Source organism: Chrysemys picta, chromosome 5 (assembly GCF_011386835.1).
Source record: "Chrysemys picta bellii isolate R12L10 chromosome 5, ASM1138683v2, whole genome shotgun sequence".
Taxonomy (NCBI): domain Eukaryota; kingdom Metazoa; phylum Chordata; order Testudines; family Emydidae; genus Chrysemys; species Chrysemys picta.
Window position 1 is genome coordinate 46,614,152 of NC_088795.1, and position 21,990 is coordinate 46,636,141.

A 21,990-nucleotide genomic window follows, 5' to 3' on the forward strand; every position below is an offset into this window, starting at 1 on the left:
TTCAGAAGCGGTGTGCCAAGTCTTCATTTATTTACTTTAATTTAAGGTTTCGTGTGCTGGTAATACATTAACGTTTTTTAGAAGGTCTCTCTCTATAAGTCTATATATTATATAACTAAACTATTGCTGTATGTAAAGTAAACAAGGTTTTCAAAATATTTAAGAAGCTTCATTTAAAATTAAATTAAAATGCTGAGCTTACGCCACCAGCCTGCTCAGCTCGCTGCCATCCTGGCGTTCTGTTCTGCTAGGCCGGCAGCAGGCTGAGTGGGGCCTGACCTCTGAAGCCCCCCACGCCCCCAGAAGGGTGAGTGTGGAGGGCTTCAGAAGTCAGGGCAGAGGGCTGGGTGTGTGGAGGTGCAGGGCAGAAGGCTGGGGGTGTGGGGGGCTTTAGAGGTCAGGGCAGAGGGCTGGGGGGGTACAGGGCAGAAGGCTGGGGGTGTGGGGGGCTTTAGAGGTCAGGGCAGAGGGCTGGGGGGGTACAGGGCAGAAGGCTAGGGGCTTCAGAGGGCTGGGGGTGGGGTGGGTCAGGGCAGAGGGCTGGGGTGCTCGGCTCGTGGGGGTGCTCCCAGCCCCCTCCCCTCAGCGGCTCATGGTAGGGGGCTGGAAGGGATATGTCCTGTTCCACCCCCTGCACCAAGGCCCCGTCCCTATCTCTTCTCTGCCTCCTTTACCCAGGGCCAGTTTTAGCAACAGGCCGTGGAGCTGCTGCGTTCCCAGCTGGAGCTCCGGCCGGGAGAGCAGGGCCGCCGGGCTTTTGCGGAGCAGCCACGCTGCCCCTCCTCCCCCCCTCCCTTTGCAAGGGCCGGCGCAGGGAAGGAGAGGAGGAGGGGCAGGAAAGCAGGCTGCACCACGGCTGGGGGAAGAAGCAGGGGAACTTGGCTGCTGCAGGATGAAGCTTCTGCCTCCTGCCTAGGGTGACCAGATGTCCTGATTTAATAGGGACCGTCCCGATTTTTGGATCTTTTTCTATATAGGTTCCTATTACCCCCACCCTCTGTCCCGATTTTTCACACTTGCTATCTGGTCACCCTACTCCTGCCCCAGAAGGGGAGCGCGGGGGGGCGCTGAGTGCGGCTGGGGGTCAGAACCACGGCAGGCAGCCACGTGCCATTCAAAATCAGCTCGCATGCCGTAGGTTGCCGACCCCTGGTCTAGATAATACTTAATCCTCCCTTTGGTTCAGGGGACTGGACTAGAAGACTTCTCAAGGTCCCTTCCAGTCCTACAATTCTAACTGATACTAATTCTCCTAAATAACCTATTTAACTTTTTCTTCTATTCCGATAAAGCAGTGACTAGAGACCCCAACAGAGACTGAAGCCCTCTGGTGCTATTCACTGTACAAATACCTGCCTCAAACTTTATAAACTAAATAGACAACCCCTCCTTTCTTATCTCGGTATTACAGACAGGAAATGAGACATGAACTATTAAGCAACCTGCCCAAAGTGAAAAGATGTCAGTGGAAGAGCTAGTTAGTGAACTTGTAACTCCCAAGTTCCAGTCAACTGCCTTGTAGGGATATAAAAGAAGGTACTAACAGTGATTTTTCTAAGTGACAGTAACCCCCTTATAATTTGTTTTTCACACTTTAAATTTTAAAGTTTTACCAAGTACAAAAATTTTTGGAGTTTTTTGTTAAAACTTGTAAGCTACTGTTTGTAAAAACCATTAATTATATTTATTTTGTAAAAAATACTTTACTACTATGTAAAACTTACAAACAAGTTAACTGACTTTGTTTTTAAAGTAATTAATACAATGTAAACAAACACTATAAGCTGTTAAGTAACTTATTTTATTTAACAGCTGCTAAAACAGACCCCCACTCTTTGTAATTAAAGGGCCGGAAGTTTTAAATAAATTAGCACACACCACAAAAGTGGTAAAAACAGTAAATTAAAATATGGTTAAAATATAAAATGTATGTTGTTAAATGCTTAATATACATAAATGGTTAGGAAGGTGCCAGCCTAGAAAAGAAGTATCCATCGGCCAAAAAATGTGTCAAGTAAATAACCAAAAACCCCCAAAGGGTAAACTGAAATCCACCCCATCACCTAAAAAAATAAAAAACAAACTTTAAACAGTGTGAAGCCACCAAAAATGTGCCACTTTAAACAAAAATGTGCCATCTGCTAATTAAGTCAGCAACAGCAGAATAAAACAGCTCCCATAAACTAACATAAAAACTAATTCCTATAAAAATAAACTCTAAAAACTAGGAACTTTAAGTCTCTGGTTCTGCTGCCAGCCTCCAGAAGCATCAGGTGCACCTGACACAAACTCGGCTCCATCCTCAAGACCAAGATACCTGGCCAGTAACTTGGCATGAGCAACTTCTAGGCTGGTAACTATAACACCTATACAAAACTTAAATAAATAATTGTGTAAATCTCTCTCTCTCTCTCTCTCTCTATATATATATATATATATATATATATAAAAATAAGTAGTCAAACAACATTGTTTACTTTGATCTTTTGCTTTATCAGTATATTTACATTAAATGTGGCATCTTTGCCTTATTCCTCTTAATAAAATCCTGCTGGTTTTTATTCTATTGGTATAACAGCCTTAAACATAAGATCAAACTTTGGCTGGAGTTTTTCCACATATTTTTGTTAACCTGAAACTCAGAGTAAATAGGCCAGCAAAAATTCTGGTTTCAGCAGCAAGATCCTGAGGGGTGAAAAGATCCATCACCTGGGGTTAGATAGAAGTTGGTGTGCCTCCCACCTCCCTTGTGTGGTGTAGAGGACAAAAGAGAGTATTTTTCCAAAACAACAAAAAATTATTTATTTAAGAGCAGTAACAATGGGAACAGGGAAACATCATGAACGATGACCAAGTGAATTGTGGTTTAATGGAGGGGAGTATAAAACTCAGGCTCCAACTGACCCAAACCTTGGCAACAACTAAACAAAAGAGAACAAAAGAATACCCCAAGATACTTTACTGTCTCTAGGTCTGTGGTTTTCAAACTGTGGGTTGTGACACAGTACTGGGTCACAGCACCAACCAGGCCATTAAAAGTTCTGTTGGTGGTGCTGCCCAGCTAAAGCAGGCTAGTCCCTACCTGTGCTGACGCTGTGCCCCAAGCAGCCAGCAGCAGGTCCAACCCCTAGGATGGGTGGGGCCATGGGGCGCTGCACACTGCCCTGGCCCTGAGCACCAGCTCTGCACTCCCATTGGCCAGAAACTAGCCAATGGGAGCTGGGGGGAGTGGGGAGGCAGTGCCAGCGGGCAAGAGCTGCGCAGAGCTGATTGCGCTCCTCCGCCTAGTAGCTGGATCTGCTGCTGTCCATTTTCAGAGCGCAGCGCAATCAGCAGTGCCAGGACAGGCAGGAAGCCTGCCTTAGCACCCCCGCTCCACTGCTGACCAGGAGCTGCCTGCGGTAAGCCCAATCCAGCCCCCCATCCCAGAGCCCCCTTCTGCACCCTAAACCCCTCATCCCCATCCCAGAGCCCACAGCCTGCACCCCAACCCTCTACCCCAGCCTTGAGCCCCTCCCAAACCCTTCATCTCCCAGCTCCGTTGGGTTGTGGGCATCAACAATTTTCTTCAACTGGGTTGCCAGAAAAAATGTTTGAAAACCACTGCTCTAGGTTTTCTCAACTGGCAGGAAAGATGTTAAGATAGATTTATCATCACAGGTGATCCACGGACTGCCAGGATCTAGAAGCTAAAATAGTGGGACCCGAAGGTGAGAGCCCTCAGGATCCTGGCGATTGGTTCCAAAGGTAAGATGTTGGAACTCAGGAACACCATGATGCTTAAGGTAAGTGACTAGATGCTAACAGTCTTTAATTTCTTTACAGCTGCTGGTGATCTTGATTTAATTGCCTGGTCGGGCAGTCTTGATCTGACGCTGCGCAAAAAGATTGTACCTTGACTGTCTCTATAAACTGACACTCCCCAAGCAACAGGTACTCAGACTAATTTAATTTTTAAAGACACGTCAGAACTTTGGCGTGTGCAAGTAGCTCTACAGGAGCCAGTTGGAACTAATTCCAAATGTCTGGCTTCTTTCCTGCCAAAGTTCTGTAAAGAAGCTTCCCCAATATGGAGTCTGAGTTATTCTTTGCCTGAACTCAATTTTGGAAAATGGAGTAACCTGTCTAACATGTACTAATAACAGTAAATGTAATAAACAGCTGAAAGTGCATAGAACATTGTGATAAACATCATAAGGAGTATACTGAGCATGAAATGAACAAAAACCATGCAACACTTTCATTAGTCAAAACTGTTCAGCAAATCAAGGGAGACTTGAAGTTTTTCTTAGTGTCTAACCTAATTGTAATTGTAGACCAGCACTAGAACAAACTACGTGGGAGGTTGTGAAATCTCAATCATTGGAGATTTTTTAAGAACATGCAAGACAAACACCTGACAGGGCTGATCTAGATAAAGTAGTCTTGCCTCAGTGTAGGGGACTGGACTAGATGACCTACTGAAGTCTCTTCCAGCCCTACATTTCTAAGATTCTGACACAGAGGAAATAATCTCTCACCCATGTCTAGCTTCCAATTTCCTTCCTCCCAAGGCTAGTTAATTGGATTCTTTGGAGGGGTTTTTTTGTTTTTAAAAAGGAGAGGGATAATCATACCTCCTAAATTCATTTTATTTACACTTTCGTGATTAGACATTTATAAAACAATTAAGTTACCTGCTGAAAATGGCCATGCCCTACTATTTGAGTACATGACAATTTTAAAATAGGATTACCTTTGGTCAGTCAGCCACGGTTCCAGTGGGTCATCACCCCTTACAACATTTTTCTGTAATACAGTAGTTTGCACATTAATGCACAAAATTGGAAGTTCTTAAACTTTATTTCAGAGCTCAAATCTATAAAGAACTTGATTCTACTCCATTTGTATTCAAAACTTAAATCAGATCTCACATGTTCAGTTTTGGATATGTATGCACAATGAACTAATTTTTAGAATTCCCATGCAATCTGAAAGAAAATTGTCATTGGAATTCTAGATGTGTCTTGGGATGCATACATATGCAGAAATATCACATTACAGAGCACGGAATCAACTACGCTAATGAGATTACATATGATTTCTATATTCACTTCTGGATAGCGGTAGACACAAAGGTCATTCACAGAAAAATGGCAAAAAACAATAGCTAATCTAACAATTTAGCTCTTTGTATATAATGTCAGAAGTGTGCATGCTACGTATAAAACCAGGGGTCGGCAACCTTTCAGAAGTGGTATGCCGAGTCTTCATCTATTCACTCTAATTTAAGGTTTCACGTGCCAGTAATAAATCTTATCGTTTTTAGACTGTCTTTCTCTAAGTCTATAATATATAACTAAACTATTGTATAAAAAGTAAATAAAGTTTTTTAAAATGTTTAAGAAGCTTCATTTAAAATTAAATTAAAATGCAGAGCCCCCCGGACCGTTGGCCAGGACTCGGGCAGTGTGAGTGCCACTGAAAATCAGCTCATGTGCCGCCTTCGGCACGTGTGCCATAGGTTGCCTACCCCTGGTATAAACAAATCTAGGAGTTGGGCTAACTATTTTTTCTTATAAAGGCAAAGCTTGAAAAGAACTGGGGAACTACAAATCTTTCCAGGGCATATACACCTCTACCCCAATATAACACTGTCCTGGGGAGCCAAAAGATCTTACCACGTGTGAAAGTGAAATGAATTATATTAAAGAAATAGAATGAATTAAAGAATGCTGTATGTACCTTTAAGTAGAAATGAGAAATGCTGCAAGCCAGGGGGCAGGAAAGCAGACATTAACTGCTTCATGAATTGCCCCACTTAAAGGCAATTGGTGAAGCATTAGCCTTAGATCCATAAGAGTTAATAAGGAAGCAGGATATGCATGTTGTGCCCTATGCAAATTTTACAATTTTGCTCTTTCTGTCCCTTTGTTTAGTTCGCACCCTTTTATCTGTATACATAAGACTGTTTGAATCTTGCATGGGGGCTCACATTATCTGAATGTATTAGCAGAGTGCTGTGCTAATAAAACAGACTCAGGACTCAGTTTGTCAGACCACTCTAACTTTGACACATGTTATAGGTGAAACCAGGTTACATTGAACTTGCTTTGATCTGCCGGAGTGCGCAGCCCCGCCCCCTGGAACACTGCTTTACCACATTATATCTGAATTCATGTTATATTGGGTCGTGTTATATCGGGGTAGAGGTGTACCATCAACTTCTGCAGAAATTGAGCTTTCACAAAATATAAACAAAACTTTTTAGCCCTTATGGTTGCAAATATACTCCTTTCACATTGGGATGGTTAAACTGATGTACTGTGATCTCCCTAAGTCTGCAGACAGCTCCAATGTCTCTGCTGCTGTTACTCAGAGCAAAACAATCCCACCAATCAATCACTGTCAGTTTTCACTGCTGCCATTCAGAACCTATTGCTTAACAGTGAAACTGACAAGACAATCACACCACTTTCACTAAAATGCTGTTTGGGAAACTTAAGAGCAACAGCAGAGGCCTGCAATAGACTTATTCACAGAGGTGAATGACTCAAGCACATTTCAAACTAGCCTAAGGTGTACGGGGTGAAAGACCTATCTTACATTTGTGCAGTGCACCTATACTGAGATCTTACACCAATGTAAATATCCTCAGTGTTGACAAGCCCTAATTAACATACTTGCACAGAGGTAGTCCTCAAAAGGTTCTCTGCTTGATGCTGTCTGAGTGCTGCATTTAGTCTCTGATCTGGGGAAAGAAAAAAAAAAAAAGCCAAACAGTCAGATACTGTATAAATCTTTACCTAGATTATACAATTGCTTAAATGGGCAGTTAGAAGTAGTTTCATTGATGTAGTGGATTGCAGGCATCTGTCTCCCTACATTTTAAGGAAAGTATACATTTTTTGAAATGTACAGATTCTGGTATTCTGCTACAGAATGCTGCATGGCCAAATGAACCCAGACTGGTTGTCTGGAACGCAGCATGCTCACAATTACTTAATGCTTCAAGCCTACAACTCTGCATTTTCATAAAAGTTTGACTTTTGTTTATATAATATTAAACTGAAACATGAGTGATATGTATAACTTCCTTGAGAAAATACTTAAATATATACATTCAGATGTTCAATATTATAGTTATGTTAGTATTATTCCTCCTGCAGTTTTACTCTTTATTGGTACAACTCTAAATTAAATTATTAATCTTCTACCACACGCAACTAAAAACTAAGTAATATGGTATGCATTCATGAACCACTTTTTAAGATAAAAAATATCTTAAACTAAAACTAACTAGCTTTTCCCAGAATGGTAAGAAACACCCCTGGTAAATACCATGTCATAGGTGACAAGCTAGAGGGAGCATGTCAGAGTCAGCTTCTTAGAAGAGGCTGAATGAGAGCACCAGGGACATCCAAAAAAAGAGGTCACATTGCTTATTGGGGAAGGCCAAATATAACAGGAACTCACGGCAGCACTTTGGGGCCATAAAGAAAATGGGGAATTCCAGATTGGCTTAATTATTAGAGTACTGGTACAGCTGTGTGTGCATGTGTATGTGAACAAAAAGCAAGAGTTTTGTTTTCTTCCTTGTGTCAGAGCTCTCTAGCATTTGGCAAACACAAAGCTGTGGGTGACAACAGCTTTGCATGGAAAATGAGGAAGAGTAAAGCAAAGGGAAATTAAGGAGAAAAATCCATTAACACAAGGCAATTATTCCAAAATTAAACAAAAGTATACTTCATTTTTTCTTGATGTTTCCCACCCAAAACATGAAAATATGAACAACAAAACAGCTATACAGCTTCTTGCTAAGGAAATGTTCATAGTAACGCAGCTATTCAAAGAAAATTATAAGAGACATTGATTGTCTTAACTCCTTGATTGCTGCTTCAAAATTTCCAATTTATTTAAATAAGGGTCATGTATGCATGCTTTCTGCAGATAATGAACATACTGGTGTTAACTTTTCACTTTGTTTTGCAAGTCCAAAATCAGATTATTTGCTGCAAATTTTGCAAAGTAATCTTTCTGCACAAAGCAGTAAAGGATTCAGAAAAAAACTTGAGGTAGTTCAGAAATAAGCACTATTATGAACTTTGAAAAGAGTCACATTTAATAGCAACCTAACTTCAGGTTGTTGTTTTTTTTTTTTTTTAGAGCTCTCACTTCAGTAGTTATTTATGTATATACTTGAAATACATTATGGTGTTCTCCAGAAAAATATTTAGACATCATTCTGTACACATTTTGTCACAGCCTTCCCCCGCATCATTCTTTATTACTAAGGATATTTGCTTAAATACAGTATCTACTTCCTAAAGAGGATATGTAAATACTACATATTTCTATAATTTTAGTCACATGCCTCATCTGAAGAAGAAACAGCTTAAGATGGTACTTCAGCATATAGCTGGAGAGTGGGTTTTTTGTTTGTTTTTTTAAATTATTCCCTTACTTTTGCACATCTGTGAAATCCATCTTATGTAGGCCCTAATCCTGCAAACACTTATTTATATGCTTAACTTCAATAGGACTACTTAAGTGCAGAGAGTTAAGCACACATTCCTATTTGCAGGATCAGAGCAACTCCTGATCACCACATGAGTGCATGTTGGGGTGAGTCTCATCTACTATAAATCAATGCTATTAAACAAAGCCCCACTATAGGTACAGATGAGGTCCTTTATCTAACATTGCACATTCTTAAAGCATTCTCTTTATGAATATAATAAACATTCATTATTTTAAAACCTTGACTTCTCAGCCATGAATCAAAAAACATTGAATCATACCAGATCTACACTAAGCCTCTAACCAATATCTCACAATCATAACCTACATTCATGTAGTGTGAGAATACAGGTTAAACTCTACCTTTGTCACTAGGTACGATCCTGATACTTCTTAACAATAAGTCTTTTGGAAAGTCAAAAGCAAGACTGAAATCCCCAGCCAGATGAAGCAAGTTCCATCAGTCGGTTTGTGCTGGGCTAGACAGTGTGAACTCAGTTTTGATGGGGAAAATAAGGGAAGTATGCAAGTGCAAAAAAAGCAACAATGTCATAAATACCAGGCACTTAAAAAAAAAAAGGGGGGGGGGGCAAATAAAAGCATTGGGCTAGGTGCACGAACCATACAAGTTACTATTCAAAAATACAACCTCCCCCCGCCAATAATGGAAAGAGGATCTGATACAGAAGCTCCTCTTCTCCATTACAGAGGTGCCTTTTTATAATTCGAAAGGTGACTTTTCACCTGAAGTCATCCAAATCAGCTGTTGAATATATTTCTTTATTTTAAAAAAATAAAAATTGTGCTATCAGTGGTAATTCTAACCATTATATATATTACTTTGCTTGTTCTGTTAAACAGTTTGTTAAAATGTTAGCAGGCATCCTTGATGCAAGCTCTCATTCCCTACCCTGCTAGCAGTTTTCCCCACATACTAGTAATAGCAGCTGGGATTACATTCATCTATACCAGAGGTTCCTAAACTGTGGGGTGTGCCCCCCTAGGGGGTGCAGAGGGCCTGGGCCAGCCCCTATGGGGGGCGTGAAGCACTGCCCAGCCTCGGGGTGGCTCCGCACCTGGCTGTGGGCCCAGCTGCCGGCCCCAGACTCACCCCCAAGTGCTGCCCTGCTCTCGGCACCAGCTTGAGAGGTGCACACAACCGTGAAAAGTTTGGGGATCACTGATCTATACGGTACAGCAGGTCACTTCCTGTTTACAGAATGTAGCCCTATGGACATACCAGAAAAAAAGCTGTAGAGCTGGAAGTGCTTATTGTATATTTTAAGATTAACTTCCTCAGAACCTTAGTAATTTTATTTATCGATTCTATCAACGCAGTGCATCCCTTACAAAAGAATAATGCTGATACCAGTTTGTAGTGAAACCTATTTCATGAACAATAACTAAAAAAATATGCCTATTCTCACCAGTAAAAGGACAAAATATACATATTCTAATTTCATAGTCCCAAAAAGAACATTAATATGGGGCTTCTATGGACACACAAGAATCAAGTTTTATACCATCCAGTTGCATAAAAACAGAAATACCAAGGTCTCATGTCCAGTACTTCCACTCTACAAATAAGTCTCAAAAGATAATTAAGAAAATTCCCTACATATGACAAAATTAGGGCTCATCTACACTTATATTTTACAGCGTTCCAACTTGCTGGCTCAGGGGTGTGAAAAATCACGCACAACTCTCCCCCTCCTTCCCCCCAAGCGCAGCAAGTTTGAGCGCTGCAAAGCGCTAGCCTGGACAAGCGCCGAGCTATTCCTCTCGTGCAGATAGACTACCAGGAGCACTGGGAGAGCTCTCTCCCAGCGCTCGCACGCGGCCACACTCACACATCAAAGCGCTGCCACAGGAGCGCTCCCACGGCAGCGCTGTGAACTTCCCAGTGTAGACGTAGCCTTGGAGAAAGGCATTACTGAATACTGACAGAGTAGAGGCAACACAGTAGGAGTGCTCTTCAGCACCATCTTAGACACAGAAGAAGGAAGCAGCATTCCAAGTAGGTCCCTTCCAACATGTCTAATCCTACAGTGCATATGCCAACCACCTCTCAACATTGTAGGTAGGTGGGGATGGGAAACGAAAGCTAAAAGTATCAATGAACCATAGTCAACAGTGAGACTGAATTTTTGTTTACTATTGTTATTGAAGACAAACCAGAGTTGTTGACACAGTTATTTTCTTAACTAAGTAGTGGGAGAGAGTTTTACAGAAAGTAACTCCTAAAATTACTGTATAACAGAACAGTGCGGGGGTTCTGTTTGTTTACTCTGGGACTAGGAGGAGCAGGTTTCCTGTTCAGCATTCATCTTTCAAACAATAATCAGGGAGCGAAACACAGTTTCAGGTTATGGAGAAATGTAATTGCAAGACTGTGTTGAAGTGCACAAAAATCTATTTTAAGTCTAGATGGAACTTACTTTGATCTCTAAGAAAGTTGATCTCCATTGCCATACTTTAATCTGCACGTGCAGTCCAATGTTGGTAATAAAGAGCTTCAGTAAATTACTGTTTTTTCCAGCTATGCTGCAGAACCTGCAAGAGACAAAAAGAATAACCAATCATTTTAACTTTAAATAACCTATTTCGGCGCGTTAGTTTCATTTTGTCCGGGTCTGGCAAAGCGCCACAGCCTCCGCACTGCGGGGGGAAGAGCACAGGGAGCAATGTTTTGTCGGTTAAGCCAATCAACTGTCCCCCTTAGTTAGCTGCTAGAGGAAAATCACAGGCAAACCCCAAACAGCTCGCGCTCTGCTCAGGTGTCTCCCAGCTGCTCACGCCCCGCCCCAGTGTGTTACTCAGCCCCGCCCCCCAGGATGTGCCCCGTGCTGCGAGCAGGGGCGGTGCAGGCTTGAGCTCCGCCTCCCCGTCCAGCAAAACCCACCAGGCACTAAGCGGGAGAGGGACACGCCCTAGGGCTCCGCACGCCCTGCCCCTAGCGAACTCCGGGCCGCCCCCGGGAAGGCAGCGAGCCGCAGCAAGCGGCTCCTGCGCGGGGCACCGCCGCTCACAGGTGTACAAACCCCGGGGCAGTTCGGCGGCGGGAAACGACGACCCTGGGAACAGAATTACCGTTACGCAACCGAGGCTTAGCGAGCCCGCGCAGCGACTCGCCCTGTGACCCACCCTCTTTCCCGGCCAGCGCGGTACAGCTGCCAGCTCCTACCTGCCCAACGTGCACTGCGAGCCCCGCTGTAAACCAGCGACACTTCCACCAACTGCCTTAGCGACCGACCCCGCGAGGAACGGTGCCGCTCACGTGACAGAAATCAATCCACCAATCGGAATCCCAGGTAAGTGTAAAGCGGTTTCTTATTGGTGTCCTTTCCGCATGACCATGCCGGTCCGCCTCTTTCTCCCACGTGGGGTAAGGAAGGGCTAGACAAGTAGGCGAACACGCCTGTCCAGTGTGCGGAGGAGTGCGGTAGGTGAAATCCATTTAGGGGAGCAGCAGCAGCAACAACAACAACAACAACTGCCGTTGTAGCTTGTGCTGGGAGCTGGGCACACATGGGTGGGCGGGGCCAGCGGGCTAGGGCGGAGGAGACCAGCAGGAGAGTCGCTCCCCAGTAGAACCCGTTCCCCTTTGGGGACTGGAATGGACCCCAGCAGGCCTGAGCGTCAGTATCTCTGAAACCCACCAGGAGAGCACGTGTCTCACCCATCCCGCGCCCCTCCAGTGCTGGTCCAGGGAGGGTATGTCGACACTGCAACTAGACTCCCCCGTGGCTGGCCTATGCCAGATGACTCCAGCTTGCAGGCTGGTTAATTGCCCTGTAGATAGTTGTTTGGGCTGTGACTGAAGGCTGAGCTCTGGGACCCTGCAAAGTGACAGGGTCCTAGAGATCGAGCTCCAACTGGAGCCGGGAAGTCTACACAGTAATGAAACAGCGCTTCCTCTGTGCAGTGGAGCCAACTCTGCTGATGACCCGTGTGGATATCCATATGATGGAATTTGTTTTTTTTGTGGTTTTCTTTTTTTAAACCTAGAAAACTACATTAACAATTAGTAAAAAGAACATTATTAGGATTGCAAAGTCAAGAACTCAGAAGTCAAACACCAGATTTACAGTTCTGTGTTCAACCTTAATTTGGTCCCTTTGTGTGTATGCATTATAGTTTTGAATTATGTGGTCATATACTATTTTTTTCCTGGAATTTATTTTTATCCTTGTTGGGAATTCCTGAAATAAGCCAGAAATGTGTATTGGTCACTGTTAGAGCATCTATTCTGACTATAAAAAGTATGTGGTATAGTGAGCACCAAATCCCATTTCTCTTTAGCACTATAAGGGATGTGTGTAGAGATGCCAATAGCAGAAACAATCCAGTACCAGTAAATTTTGGCTCCATGCTTAGTTATATGTTTAATAAGTAATTTAATGCACTCAAAGAGCTGTGAGTATATAAATCAAACACTGCTAATTGTTTTACATTGTTAGCTTGAGGCTATGCTATACAAGTTTTTTCACATGGTTATGAAAGTTCCTTTGTTGTAGAGCCCGTTTAATCAGAATTTGCATATCTTAATTGACTGGTGAGCATTTTGGAGTTTTCTTATAGTAAATGCTCAAGCATAGAGTTATTGGGGGAGTACATATCTTTGTACTGTCACTATTTTAACCCGTTTCTTAAGCAACAACCTATGTAGATTTAGGTGTTAATGTTTTCTTCCACTTGAAGAATAGAATGGTGACCAGCTCCTCTCAATTTGCAATATGCTGTCTCACACATTAAGGCTTGATCATGCAATTGTTATGCAGGGAAATCTGTGGACATTCAAAAAAAAATGTGCATATCAGGGCTTCAGGTCAGGCAGTTAATGTTTTAATGTTACAAAGACCTTTACCAGACTCTTCAAATGTGGAGCATGGAGTTCTGAAAATGGCAGGAAGGCACAGGCAAAATTCTGCATTCCTGTACAGAAGACAGACCTCACTTAAGTCAATAGGCCAAATTATCAATAAAGTTGTACCTGCTTATATAACATCTGAATTTGGCCCTATGGGAGTTGTATCCACATATCTGAGAAGAGAATTTGTCCCTCTGTGTTTTGCATACCTCTCATACTAGCAGCTGTCTTTTCAGCCATCTTTTATATGCATTTTTTCCCTATAGTAATATTGAATCTGTGGAGTAAGGCCTGGTCTAAACTATATGCTTAGGTCGACGTAACTTGCCTTGCATTGACCTAGTTGTGGAAGTGTCATATGCCTATTTAGTAACACCACTTCCCAGAGTGGTATAGAGTCACGGTCAATGTAATTAGGTTGCTTATGTTGACAGTTACTGGCTGTCACACAATGCCCCAGGCTGAGGACACACACCACTGACACAAAGAGCCAAGTATGCACACACACACAAGCGATTTAATAATTGTGGAGGCTGTATGCCGATAGAAGTTAGGTCGACGTAATTTTGAAGTGTAGACATGGTGTAAGATTCCAGGAATGTCACCCTTTACTCTTAAACCTAGGATGTTTGTTGACTCAGTGTGAAGCAATGAAAGCAGCTACAAGCATGGTTGAGAGCTTTTGTTCAGAATATCACCAGGTTCAATGTAACTGTGTTTCACAGTCTCTTAATGCCAAACTTTCAGGTTTTCAGCCATTTTGACTTTGAGTTACACCCGTGTGGTGTACAGCTACAGTAAGGCAGTGGCTCTCAACCTTTCCAGACTACTGTACCCCGTTCAGGAGCCTAATTTGCCTTGTGTACCCCCAAGTTTCACCTCACTTAAAACCTATTTGCTTACAAAATCAAACCTAAAAATACAAAAGTGTCAGCACATTATTACTAAAAAATAGCTTACTTTCTCATTTTACCACTTAATTATAAAATAAATCAATTGAAATATTAATATTGTACTTACATTTCAGTGAATGGTACATAAAGCAGTATAAAAAAGTTGTGTGGAATTTTAGTTTGTACTGACTAAGCTAGTCCTTTTCATGTAGTTTGTTGTAAAACTATTCAAATACCTAGACGAGTTGAGTACCCCCAGAAGACCTCTGTGTGTCCCCATGTACTCCTGTTTGAGAATCACTGCAGGAAGGCATGTATCTATGCTATGCCTGGAGTCCTAGATCATTGTGATATCAGAGATGACTCGTACAATCGCGCCCCCCCCCCCCCCCCCGCCCTCCCCAAGGGAGCTCACTCACCATGGATGTCTTTGTGGCCAAGATGAGCATAACAATCTCTTCTTTTCCTGGTGTTGATGCTCTCTCCAGCCCTGTGGTGGCCTGCCCCCTTGGTTCCCTCAGGTTCTGGTTTGGGGTCCGGTGGTAGGATGTAAGTCCTGCCCCCAAAAGTGTTGTTTTCCTGGATCACTTCCTACCAGTCCCCTTTCTCCCCCAACAAATTAAGTAAAGACATTAAATAACTATTTTCAGTGTAGCAGCCGTGTTAGTCTATCTGCAAAAAGAACAGGAGTACTTGTGGCACCTTAGAGACTGACATAACTTGTTATTTGCATTAAATAACTGGAATCTGTAGAGTGCATGACAAACTTGGATGTGACCTTTAATGTTGATTTTTAAGTTGCCCATATAAAAGAGAACTGAAATCAAAAGTAAAGTCTCAGACCTTCACAGCATCACAGGTTTTCTCTGGGCGTGGCAAAGTCCCTACAGCCTGGCCTCAGGCATCAGGAGTTCCTGCAGTATTCCTTCCCAGGAGCTTGAAATGTAAGACAGTTTACCTCTACTGTCTGCTGGCCTGTTCTTCTGAGTTCCTCCTCCAAGTCATGTATGCTTTGCATGTGTGATGTGGTATTGGGGGAATGGGGCGGGGGGTGCCTGGGCCTAGTGCAGCTGCTTAATCCCTTCCTTACTAGTCTGGGGTTTGTATACCCTATCACATGCCCCTAGACCCAAATCAACGCAAGCACAACACAACCATCATACACGGTAACTCCAAACACACACAGCTTCTCATGCAGCATGCACCCCTCATTTGCCATTCGTACAAACTAACATAACTGTCTCAGCACAACACAGTCCATACACGAGTCAACATAGCCGCTCACACAGAATGCAGCTAGCACACACAATAGCCCCAAACATCACTGAAGGCTGGAATGCCTGAGTGAAGCAATAGAAACAGTTATGTGCATGGTTGAGAGCTCTTTTTGTTTAGAATGTCAGCAGGTTCAATCTTAACTGGGATTCACAGACCGTTGCCATCCAATTTTTAAGTTATCAGCCATTTTCAGCTTTTTTAGACACCTGAATTACACCTGTGCAAGAGCATGGGCTTTCAGCTACTAGTATCTTAATAAGATGCATTATTTCTTCTTGTTATTTCTAGTACTTGCTCTCCTATAATTTTAACCTCTGAGACTACCGTCAAGTTTTATGCTTAAGGGGAAGCAGTGCCTGCTGCTGTCAGGAATTGTAACCACCTACCAAAGAGGTAAGAAAATCTTTTCATTATTGTTTTTCTTCTCACAAATTGTTGTTTTTATGTCTTCTGCAAGGATAATCTCTGGATTTCCCCAGATTTTTTCTAATGAGGGAGAGGAGAAACATAATGGAACATAAATGACTGAAAACCCAAAGTGCCTCATCACTAAAGCTCCATAATAGCACCAACATTCTATTTTTATTTTTAGAAACTATTACTAGTGTTTATGAATGAGTATATACGTTATGTGCACACACACACGGGTTTTGATCCTGTATTGTACAGGTGCAGTCAGGGCCGGCTCTTGAGAAGCTGGTGCCTGGAGCCGGCCCTGGGTGCAGTGTGTTGTACATGTAGGCACAAGGTAAAAATGATGAGCAGGACAAAGGAAGCATCAGATCCTGATCTGCATAACCACCAAATTACAGCTGTCTAATACAGGCGGGGAGCATGAAGCTTTGTTTACATCCTGAGACACACTCATTCTGTGCCCTTTTTTACCCTGAGCTCTTCAGAGTAAGGGAACAAGTCCACAGTGGGCTTGGGGCTTACTTTTACTAAATGTGGAGAATTACACATAGGGCCCCATCCAGCTCCCATTTAAGTTAATGGGAATCTTTCTGTTCACTTCCGTGGAAGCTGAATCCGAACCCTAGTTGCTCAGCCTTAGTTATGTCCACACCTATCCTCTGTGTACACGTCTCCAAAGCACAGTCACCTTATACTCTTGCTGCTCAGTGCACAAGGAGTTATAGGATCAAGGTCTCAAGATTCATGTATGCAATTAGTGACCTTTTCTGATAGATCTTTCAGACACAGTTTTTTCAATATTAAAGTAATCATCTAAAAGATTATCCACAATATATAACCCTTTTGCGGTTCTGTATAGATGAAAAGGTGCATCATCTCATGTACTAGACATTAATTCCTGCCCCATTTTGTTCATTTGGTAATGTATGTTTTATTTATCCACAGAAGATCTTCCATTAGCTTTGTTTTAGAATTTATTTTTCTTCCCGCTGTCCTTCCAAGAAATCATTGGCCTAGTACTTTTCTGCAATCTTTTAAATTCTGCTTTTTCTACGGTCTGAACCATTTTACTTATTACTTCTCCTTTAGGCCCCAGTGCTGCAAACACTTACGTATGTGCTTAACCATAAGCATGTGAACAGTGCCACATATTTCACATACATAAGTATTAGCAGAATTGGTGCCTGGGTCTCATTTTCTAGCCCTTGCTGACTAAGTTTTATTTTTTTCAGCTTGAGCGATCATGCTACATAACAAACTGCCACCACAGCGGAAATTGACAGTAAAGGAAACAAGCCATAAAGCCCCGCACAGTTTGTGGCCCTATCCTGAATTAGTCTAGCTTTTCATGTCAATGAAATCTTATTGAATTGAACATTAATTGTTTATTTGTTTTGTTTTTTTAAACATTATTTAAAGAGACATTGTTAAGGTGATTGGCCCAATATTTGAGTTCCCTTTATTTGCTTATTTGTTTGCAAAGACCAAGGGAGCTTTTAAAAATAAGTATTATTTTCAAACATGTTTTAAATCTTTCTCCCATGCAGAGAAGAACAATACATTTTAGCGTCTCCACATTTCATGAGTATCTTTACCTAGTTATCCTCACTCTAGTTATTTTATTGAGCTAGGCTCTATTCTTTTAAAGGAAAAGGTGATACTGCATTAATATATATTTATTGTATTAATATTTCAATGTAAATATGTTATTTAATGGAAACCTGCTAAAAGCATGACTGTATCTAACAGTTGTCAGTTTATGTGCTAAATAATCACAATCCGAAGACCATAATATTAAGGCTGACTGGCTTTCCCCTGGCTTAGTTGCAACCAGTGAATTTACTTCTAAAAACTGGATCACTGTTCAGATGCATGAACTTTGCACAGAGAGCTTGGAATGGTTTGTGGAATTACTGCACAGTGCAGTACACAGCAAAACAGCTCTGCTCTATCCAGATAATTTACTAATTATGTGTGGCTATCCTTACCCAGTATGTACGTGCCTCAACTGTCTGCTGGATGTAATTCACTCCTGGTTAGAGTATATGATCACGTTGTCCTCTAAAAGCTAACTACTGTTACAAAAGTTACTGTCCCATCACCTGTTTGTGTGAGCATGTTGCCCTCCAGTGGCTGCAGCCTAAAAAGGATATAAGACCTAATGCTTCTACACAAGTATGAATGTTTTTCTCCTGTTTATAATGTTAAAATCTGATACAGTTTTTGAAATTTTCTAATTTTGGGCCTGACAATGACATGCCCTTACATGGGTAAACACCCTTTCTGCCCCCTCCACACCAGGTGAAGTGTACTGTTTCCCATGACAAAGAGTGGCAGAGGACATTCTTTGCTGTCTGCCTACTTGATCAAGATGTTATAACTTGATAACTATACATTATAAGAAATAGAAAGCTTCTTCACAGAAACTAGTCTGTAGGGGTTCAGATGAGTCTGGTGGCTCTTTAGAATAGTGTTTAGTGCAGTGCCACAGCTGACCAGGTGCTATCCCATCACAACAAGGATAGACCTTTAGTATTTAAGAATAAAAGAAAGCATGCAGAATATTCCTCCTGCAGTAGGCTGCTTAATGGAGCATTCAGCACACATTGTTGAAGTGGATGAAGTTTTCAGAATTTCAGATTATATCCTATACTACCATTGTGTCCGAGTAGTTGGAAGGCGTCGTGAGTACAGGGCTAGCTACGTCTTTCCTCTCTTTCTGGTTTCTCTGAGTGCATCCCCGCAGGTGTTAGGCCTTGTGCCCTTACCTCTCCTGGGTTGGAATTCCACAGTTCTCCCACTCTTACCCAAGGTAGACCAGGTCCTGGACTGTAATATCAACTGTGCTTTCCCAGCAGATCCAACAGAGTTCAACACGTGGAGTTCTTCCCTTTGGGAATCTGTGACAGAGGCAAATATGGTGACCAGAAAGCCAAATCATTGTTTATTTTAATAGAGCAAATAATTTAGAGAAAAAGGATTATAAACCAACACAGTCTACATGCATATCTAATGACTTACAATCCCTTCATGTTGGCCTTGACAGGCTGAATTTCTTTTGACACCCCAGCTGGTTTGGGGTGTCTGCTTTCCCCTAACAGCTCCCCAGCTACTTTCCAGTCTCTAACAGCTCTCCAGTCTCTTTTTATCTAACCAGAGTTCTTTTGTTCTTGTTAGTTCCCAGACTTTTCCTTTGTCATCAAAAAACAGTTCAGTAGGCTCCGCAGGAAGTCAAGACAGATTCCTCAGAGCCATTACCCCATAACAACCCTTTCTCCTGAAGGCATTCTGCGCCAAAAAAATAAAAATTCTGTGCACAATATTTTAAAATTCTGCAAATTTTATTTGTCAAATAAATGTGGAGGCTCCAGCATGGCATTGAGGAGCACAGGTCACTGGCTGCACAGAGATGGGAGATCACTGTGCAGCTGGCCCCTGGGATACGGACTCAGCGGTGAGGCTGCACCCAACCCTGACAGCGCAAGGACCGGGCCTGTCCCAGAAACACATCACTTGTGCCTTCCCCTCTGTGCCAGATGCAGACAGGCTGGCTCAGCAAGGCAGGATCCAAGTGTGGAGGGGCTTAGTGTGAAGGGATCCAGGGGTGGAGGGGGAGGGGGTTCTGTGTGGGGCAATTTGGGTACGGGCAGCTCAGTGTGGGGTCCGGATGCACAGGGGCTTGTTGGGGAGTTCTGGGTGGAATGGTAAGGGGATTCTGCAGGGGGGTCCAGGTGACAGTGCTTGGGGCTCAGCAGGGGGGGTCTAGGCTTGGGGGTATAGAGCTTGGCAGGGAGGTCTGGGTGTGGGGGGCTCAGTCGGGGGTCCAGGTGCATGGGGAGTGGGGCTCATCTGGGGGTTCTGGGTGTGGGAAGGTGAGGCTTGGCAGAAGGCTTTTGGTATGAGAGGGTCTGGATGCATAGGGGTTGGGCAGATGAGGGAGCAGCTCCCTATACAGGGATCCCTGCCCCTGAAGCTGAGGAGCAATGGGTTCAGGAAGCTGGGGAGAGGGGGGAGTTTGCAGAGCTTTCTGCAGCTGAGGGAGAAATCTGGGGGTGGGTCTGATCCAGCCCCAGATGCTGTGTAAGGGAAGAGGAAGTCCCGTTCTCCCCAGCCCAGTTGGGACTAGCAGCTGAGCCTGGCGCGGGGTAGAAGCCACCAGCCGGGTTTTCCCCAGTCCCGCCCCCTGCATCACAGTGATTTACCTCTCTTCTGACTGCCCGGGGTACCTGAAATATACTGCTGGGGAGGCTTGCGTGACTGATCCTGTGGCTTCCCATTGCTTCCCCATCAGAAAGTCAGTTTTCTGTGGGGAAGCAAAGAAATCTGTGAGGGGATGTAAATTCTGTGCATGCGCGGTGGTGCAGAATTCCCCCAGGAGTAAACCCTCAAGTGTTTGCTGAGAGGTGGCTTACATTGAGCTATTCTTCCTTGCTGCTTATTTTCATTACAGCCCAACTACTAAACTAACCAATATATCCATACAGTAAACATTCCAATAACCAGGTCAACGTATATTATTCTTAAATTATTACATCTCCACTTCCTTCACAGAAGGTTCTTTGTTTTAAACCACCCCACTCCGCATTAATTTCATTGAAGATGTGTGTAAATAGTCAGTAGCAGAATATGGTGGTTTATTTGCAGATAACCTTTAAAAGTATCAGCTTTACAGTTTACCTTTTAGCTGAAAAGTTACTTGAGTGCATGGTCCTTAATTCATGCTGCTATGAAAATAAAGACTCAGCAATGGGTTTAATGAGTTGAAATGTTGGTTTGGTTCTTAAATCCCTGCATTTTATTGGCTTACAGCAGAGCAATCCTTAGTGCCAACTGTTCTCTAATAATTTTAATTTCTTATATTTTGATGTTTACAAAATAGGTATTACATGTTACTTTGCCATGAAATAAATTGATTTTTACATTCACAAATCAGTGAAGATGCATTTTGCAGTGGAAATTTATAGTTTGGTCTAATGTAGAATAGATGTTGATTGTTTTGGTAAACATCTTTGACAATTTGTGGAAGATAATGTTTATGTGCACATGCACAGTTGCCATTTCTTAATCTTAACTTGGGAGATTGTATTTTCAAAATAACAAAAGTAATTGAATCTTATTCTAAATGAATCGCTTGGCAATTTTATTTATTTTAATTATGCAAGTGTAAGATTCCTGAAAGCATTAACTAGCAACAAGTACATACATTTTGTTTTGCATTTGTTTTAAAATGTTGTTTTTCAAATTTTCTGACATTTATTTAAAAAAAAAAATTCTCATGTTAAGATATTATTATACAGAAAGGCCTAAGTGGAACCACCCGATTCATGGCCTGCAGGTGGGGACCAGCTGTCATGCAGAGTATTTTGCAACCACCTGAGCACTGAAGAGCCAGCTTTGTGACAATCCACTCTATGGGGGGGGCGGGGAGTGGGGGAGGTGGTTGTGATGGGTCAGAGGGGCAGGACATTACCTATCTTTTGCCTACAATCCCTGCATATGGGAACATAGTTGGCCATGGACACTCCAATAGACTACAGTACCAGAAGCAGCCATGGACTGCGTGTGTGTGATGAGGGGTAGAGAAACATATCTTAGCCCCACATGTTTCCAAATCCTTCTATTGGACCCTCCACACACAGAGTCATTTTATTGATGTTTTGAATGTGGGATCAGGATTACATCATATGTTCCTGTACTACAGGGTGAGTTTCATTGAATAACCCTGAGGTCCTGTTTTGAAAAAACAAGATCTCCTTGCTTTTTTTCCTTCAGAAAAGGATGAATTTTAGGGTTCCAGGACTATGTGTATAGCCCAGGAATAAGTTTTTTTTTTTTTAATTAAGTGCATGTTGTGACCATCTTAATATTTGAGCTTGGCTGCTTTTTCTAAAATTTTAAACAGTGTGCAGAATTTGCTTTTATTATAAAACTCATTTAGCCAAATTCTTTTTTGCAGCAAACTAGTGCAACTCCTTTGACTTCAGCAGAGCTGCATTTGTATGCAATGACTGAATCTGACCTCTGTTTTTAAGGTAC

The 21,990-nt window shown here is 42.5% G+C and overlaps 2 protein-coding genes and 1 long non-coding RNA gene across 26 annotated transcripts in view; 2 read left to right on the plus strand and 1 right to left on the minus strand.

Moving 5' to 3' along the window:
- SCLT1 (sodium channel and clathrin linker 1) overlaps positions 1-11,802 on the minus strand; it is a 120,447-nt gene extending 108,645 nt beyond the window's left edge. For 8 of the 11 annotated variants that reach the window (XR_006176801.2, XR_010601778.1, XR_010601777.1 and 5 more), the window contains exons 1-4: positions 11,684-11,802; positions 10,938-11,052; positions 6,663-6,730; positions 4,736-4,788 (exon numbers count right to left, since the gene is read on the minus strand). Coding sequence is in view for 7 of the 11 variants with exons in the window: in XM_005282740.5 (XP_005282797.2) it covers positions 4,736-4,788; positions 6,663-6,730; positions 10,938-10,971 (155 nt within the window). In the remaining 4 variants the exon portion in view is untranslated. Of the gene's footprint in view, positions 1-4,735; positions 4,789-6,662; positions 6,731-10,937; positions 11,053-11,251; positions 11,294-11,683 lie in introns of those variants that run through there. The other 3 variants (XR_010601779.1, XM_024110348.3, XM_065597702.1) reach the window with 2 other exon arrangements.
- LOC135983924 (uncharacterized) lies at positions 3,661-3,928 on the plus strand. The gene is made up of 2 exons (XR_010601782.1): positions 3,661-3,747; positions 3,826-3,928. It is a non-coding gene; the product is annotated as an uncharacterized LOC135983924 (long non-coding RNA).
- The window catches only part of C5H4orf33 (chromosome 5 C4orf33 homolog), a 33,148-nt gene continuing 22,827 nt past the window's right edge, over positions 11,670-21,990 (plus strand). For 8 of the 14 annotated variants that reach the window (XR_010601780.1, XM_065597709.1, XM_042860033.2 and 5 more), the window contains exons 1-3: positions 11,670-11,810; positions 15,829-15,933; positions 21,911-21,986. The gene's annotated coding sequence lies outside the window, so the exon portion shown is untranslated. Of the gene's footprint in view, positions 11,811-11,837; positions 11,942-12,032; positions 12,214-15,828; positions 15,934-21,910; positions 21,987-21,990 lie in introns of those variants that run through there. The other 6 variants (XM_065597705.1, XM_005282748.5, XM_024110355.3 and 3 more) reach the window with 5 other exon arrangements.